We start from the raw sequence: 5,851 nt of genomic DNA, 5'->3' as shown, positions 1-5,851 counted from the left end.
GAGTGCACAGTCCTAGTTCCCAAATTTACACAACATATAACTAGGGGTAGCAAAGGAAACAATGCAATCTAATTAAGCTAATTACTCAAATCTACTTAAAACATGACATAAGATCTCGTTTTATTCTCATAATTATTTTAAAATGGCAAGAGCTGTGTTATACTAGATACTGCTCAGATACAGTCAAACAATAAATGGTCTTCACTTTTGAAACAATATACATTTTCCTTTTGTGTTTCTCTTTCACTGACACAAATGTTCAATGAAGAAGCACAGACAGAATACCCCCCTAGCACACTGAGCATAAAATGAACAAACAAATGACAATATATTTTACTTTTTTATTTTTTTCCAGAATATTTTAATATTGAAGCCCAAGTTGTTATTTTTCTGAGACAGGGAAAATGGGAAAGGGAGAAGAGAGAAAACAGAGACAGACAAATCATTTCATTTCATTTATGGTTTGGTGAGCGGTCATTTTTGTAGGCAACAAATGTTTTGTTTTTTAAAAAACAAATAAAATGACAGCACCTTTAAAGAAAGCATGATCCCTGAATTTTAAAGAAAACACTGTCCTTAAAAAAAAATGGTTAAAATGCTTGTTTCATTCAGTCACATTTATTCAGGTAACAAAGCAAGCATAACAGTATTAAATTGTAGCAACCCCATTGAAATCAACTACTCCCCCTTCTGAGGATTCAGAGAACCATTTCTGGGCTTGTCCTATGGGAATAATATTTTCTTTGGTAGAGGACTGAAGGAGGGTTTTTACTCTCATGGCATGTTGATAGAAAAAAAAATATCTATGCATGTCAGGGATTTCCCCCTTAAATCTATATTTCTCATGCATGTTAAGTATGAGAGGATTTCACATTGCTGTTATACTGTAGCACTAATACTGCCTATAAAAAGGCATTGAATGGCTAATGTCAAACAGATGTAAACATTCCGAATACTGACAAATAAAAAAAAAATACATACAAACACCCCCTGCAAAAAAAACCCCAAAAAAACTGTACTGAAAATGTGAATTGAGTTAGGTTTCTGTAAAGCAGAAAAAAATGTACAGCAGTACAAGAGAATCATGGCAACAAAGTAAAGCACTTTTCTTGTAACATTCATGAACAGTACAAATACAACAAAGTTATTCTACAGACTAAATTATTCTGTAACTATCAAATATAGTACAAAGCGAATTATGTGCTATAAAAGAAGCAGCTCCGTTAAATTAGACTAAAAAAATGCTTTTTGTTGGTTTTACAGTGACAAAGCATGATGACTGAAGACAACAGGATTTTTAGATTCAGAAACATTTAGCTACACAGGTCCATGATATTCCACTGAATATTGTTTTGTGGGGGTTTTTTTGCTTCTCTACAATGTTGTACAGAAACACAGATGGACAACTGCTGTGCTGCTGTCACAAAGCTGTAGAAGTTATTCAGTGTTTAAAGCAGGGCCATTCACATGTGTCAGCTAAGATGATCCCTTTAGATGACATTTCTGAGCTCTTGTCTTGAGTGTTTATCCTGGTACTTCACCACACCTTGGAGAAACTGCGAAACCAGAGGCTACAATAACTATTTTGAAATTGTGCGTGTGTTTGTAAGGGGGAAGAGGAGTGCAGCATAAGGTCATTTTACTTCAGAAATTGCATTATAAAGCACCATATGCACCAGTTGATAAACTGTGCAAGGAATTCCAGGGCCCTGAAAACACCTGCACATTCTGTAGCTTACCCTGACAACACACATCACCCTCATCGAGCAAGTCTATATGTAATTTCTGCTTTATGGCTCAACCTTGATTTTTAAAAGTTCGTTAATTTCATACACTAAACCTCAGCAGAGAAACAGAATGCAGATAGGGAATGCCCAGTTGAATTTTTAAACATCATTTCAACAAATGGAACAGGGAATTTCTGCTTGGAAAAATGAGTTGTGCACAGGAACACACATACACACACATGCTGCAAATGCCCTAACGTTATCTACACACCTCAAGGATATGCAGATTTAAAGAAAAAAAGGGGGAGAAAGGAGCAGTGTTTTTTCTTTCTCCCCCCAAAAGTGCTGCTACTAGGGAAAAGGCTTTGGGGATTTTCTAAAAATGCATGTGTTAGATTATTCCTGCTGGACAACCCCGAACTCCCCCCCCAGCAGTGCGTTCGTAAGCAAATCTTTCTCACCACTTTTCAGTGCATAAATTATAAATGCTCAGTGGAACAAACTGCATGATTAGGAGAAACTAGAGGCACAGAGACTGAAATCTAGTGAAAATAAGAAAAAAAGAGCAATACAAAATTAATTTCTAAATGTAACTGTGCTCTCATTTGGATTAAGACAATGGGTAAAAATTTGCATAAGCACGCGTGTAATATATTTTCACAAGGAACTCTTGGCTCCATAGCCAAAGTCCAATAAAAAAAATCAATGGGATTTAGGTTCCTACATCAGTTAGGGGCTCTGATAATTTTATCTCAGAATTATCCATCATTAACAAATACTCCATAGTATGTCTAAACTGTGGGTCAAATTTACTCCCGGAACAACTCGAGTGACATCAAGAGAAGCCAATGGAATTGCACCTTGGAGGAGTTTGCTTATTTGTATTATAAAACCCTTTAGGTTCAATGCCGTTTTTAAGATGACTTCATCTTATCTCAAACATGCAAGTTGCAATAACAGTACAAACACGGCAATGTGAATCTTCTATCAGATTACTTACATTCTTGTCCTTCATTCAAAATTAAATAATTCTGAAGCTATTATTACTTTCAATCACAATTTGTTTCATTCCATTTTTACAGTCACTGACAGAATATATTTCAAGCTGCAAGTACACATACTGCCATATGTGCTGTGGACAGGGAAGTCTGGGCCAGAAATAAAGATTCCCAGCTCTGATAGGGTTCATATAAATACAAGTTATCATAATTCTAAAACTGGTCATTCTGCCTATTTAAATAAGAGAATAAACTACTTAATCTAGCCCATGTACAGATACAATAAGTCCAATACAAACATCTCCTCAAAAATGCAGTTTGATATGCCTGAATATAATATCCTCAGGTTTACCCATTTGGTCAGCAATTGATTAGCATACTGCTGGAAATTCATTTCCAAGTGTTTATCATTTAATTATTTTTTTTATTGTAATGAAAGGTTCAAAAGTGCTGATATGCTGCATGATTTTCACCTTTCCCAAAGGAACACTTTTTAAAAAGAGGAAAATAAAACATCATATCAAAGCAACAGTCTGCTAATTATCAATGGCTTTTGTAACACGTGGTGTCAAAAATAATGTTTAGACATACCACTAAAAGTAAAACAGAAATCAGGTTGCACCATAGAGCTCTTGATGGCAGGAAGGTAATTCCTATATATTCCAGTTCATTTGTAAGACAATCCAGGGGAATGGTATTTTTCATGGTCCCACAAGAAAATAAAATGTGGCTCTCCCATTCAGTAGAACCTCACTAATACACAGTTCTCCCAGGGAAACTAATTATAAGTGACAAGCTTATTAATGAGTAAGCAAAGGTAATACAAACATAAAGTACAGCAATGCACTGTTTAATTTCCTAAATGTAGTGTTAATTATCAGACTTCAAATTAACGGCAAATGTTGTATTATAGGTTTTGTATAAACAATGAAATCTAAGTAATATAACATCCTACCCATCTCACTGCTATATTTCAGTGAGAACTGGGGACAAACAGCCATTTTTTGTGCGCAGACTGTAACATGAATTAGTGAGGTCACACTGTAAGGGTTTTTTTCCCCCATGCTCTCATTGTTTGGGTGGTCCCAGCCACATCAGCATATGGGTTACTTGCACTCCCCATTTTGTGTTTGTGACACTGGAGTGGAAAAAAGACAGGCATATTCATCTTCCCAACAGCTGCATATGTTTTATCCCTCTTTAATTTCCATTTAGGTGAAAAGGGCCCCAAAATTACTGCTGCTTTTCTCTGATGTTATGGTGGCTAATGCATCTGGAATGCAGCTATAGTTCTCAACATAAATACAGTACTGGATAAATACTGAAGATTATTTAAAAGATGCAGTATCCCTTTAAAATGCCCCTTTTAATCTCTGCTTTCTGAAAGATAAAATAAATGGCCTGAATTCTTTGAGAACAAAACAGTAGTGTTATAAGCCATTAAAAAATGTTTTAAAGTCAAAACATACTTAAATAGAAAATAAATCACATAAGAGGCAAAGTAACTTTGATTTCCTACTATTCAGCTCAACACACAGTTAGAATCTCTCCTTAAGCATTCATTATATCAAAGAATCAATTTTAGGCCTGGGAAATGCTATTAAGATCCAGACCTTAATTATTACATAGATATGTACCATATAAAAGTTTGGGTCAGACAGACGAAGAAGGTTTGGATAGGGTCAGGAAAAGAGAGGAAAGTGCTTAGCTTTATAGGAGAAGTATTTACTTTCTCCAAATTCTCTTAACGCCAAGCAGATTCTAGAGCTGGTCCAGGTAACTCACCACATTTAACAAAACTAACTCTTTCAGGGAGTCAACAACAAGAGCTGACCATTAAAATCTCACCTTCATAATGTCTTGTGTAGGAGCAAGCAAACTCCTCTACTTTAAATCTGTCTTAAGTTTCATGCTCATCTGCTAGGCAGACTGTCTGTAAATTAGTCATGGTCGAGGAAAGGTGAGTTCAAGAAAGCAATCATCCTTAGAAAAACTGCAAGCCAATTTTAATACCCATGATGGTTGATATGTAGCAGAACTTCAAGCTACCCCAAACCAAGCAGTCTTTTCTCAATTAATTACTCTTCTTCTTACTTCTGCACTTGCAGTTCACCAGCAGCTGCAATTCATGACACAAACCTGTTGTTTTTTAACCTGGTGGTTATGTTACTTAAATGACAGTGGGGAAAGCATGCTGCACTTTGTGCAAATAAATAGAAGCTAGGAATGACATTTTAATAACTTTAACACAGCAAGAACGCTCAGAGAAGCTTAGTGACGAGTTTGTCATTTTTTAAAAGCAGTTCTAAGGGTTTCTTCTTCTTTCCAGGGAATGTCATCCAAGCAGAAAGAACTAAATCCTGAAACAAAGCATCACCAGGAAAAATAAAACAAACCCTCCCAAACCTGTTATGGCCTAAAACGTTACAATTTTTCCACTTCTTTGCTCCATGCTCCCATGTTGACAAGGGATACTGCATCTTTGATTCAGTTTCTACCGTACAACCAAACAAGCTACACACAGTTTGGAAGGGCCTATGCAGTCATCATGGCAGAAGGCTCCGCAGCCTTTGCACACAATCATGGCTTTCAGCCTGCAAGAGCATTTCAGTTCCAGTTCATCTGCGTTGCTACTGTCAGCAAATTTCTGAACTGGAATCTGAGTGTTCGGATTCGGCAGGCCTGTGGCAGGAGTTGAGCCACTTCCTAGAATTCCAATAGATTTTTCAATTGCAGATGCTGCCCTTTTGAAGCTTGTGCTACCAAAGTGTATGGTTGGATAGTTTCCACAGAGCTGCTGCTGCTGTGGGTGCTGCGTCTGTATTTTCTGAGCAGCTAATTGGGTAAAAGGCTTCTGTGGCTCAGATAGTAAATAGGAAGAGAAATCTGCATTTTTTAATGCAAATACTTTTAACTGTTCTTTTACTTCGTTCTGATCATAGGAAGCTTGTTTCATGCCCAGTTCGCAGCTGCTGCTTAGACCTTCCTCAAAAGAAATAGGTTCAGATTTTATATTGCTACAGATGCTTGCTGGCTGAGGCCAACTAAGTCTTTTAGTGGTTTCCATAGTAACTGTAGGTTGTTTTTGATCAGATGGGACTTCTGTGTTAGGAAGAGAAGGAGGAG

At 36.7% G+C, this 5,851-nt stretch overlaps 1 protein-coding gene across 1 annotated transcript in view; it reads right to left on the bottom strand.

Annotated features, from left to right (window-relative positions):
- Positions 1-327: 327 nt before the first annotated feature.
- ASXL3 (additional sex combs like 3, transcriptional regulator) overlaps positions 328-5,851 on the bottom strand; it is a 180,931-nt gene continuing 175,407 nt past the window's right edge. The window contains exon 15 of the mRNA XM_019542147.1: positions 328-5,851. This exon is cut by the window's right edge and continues 38 nt beyond it. Coding sequence (XP_019397692.1) covers positions 5,220-5,851 — 632 coding nt within the window. The 3' untranslated portion in view covers positions 328-5,219.

Source organism: Crocodylus porosus, unplaced genomic scaffold (assembly GCF_001723895.1).
Source record: "Crocodylus porosus isolate Cpor-Errol unplaced genomic scaffold, CroPor_comp1, whole genome shotgun sequence".
Classification (NCBI taxonomy): domain Eukaryota; kingdom Metazoa; phylum Chordata; order Crocodylia; family Crocodylidae; genus Crocodylus; species Crocodylus porosus.
Note: the sequence above shows the minus strand (reverse complement) of the source record. Positions and strands in the feature narration are given on the sequence as shown.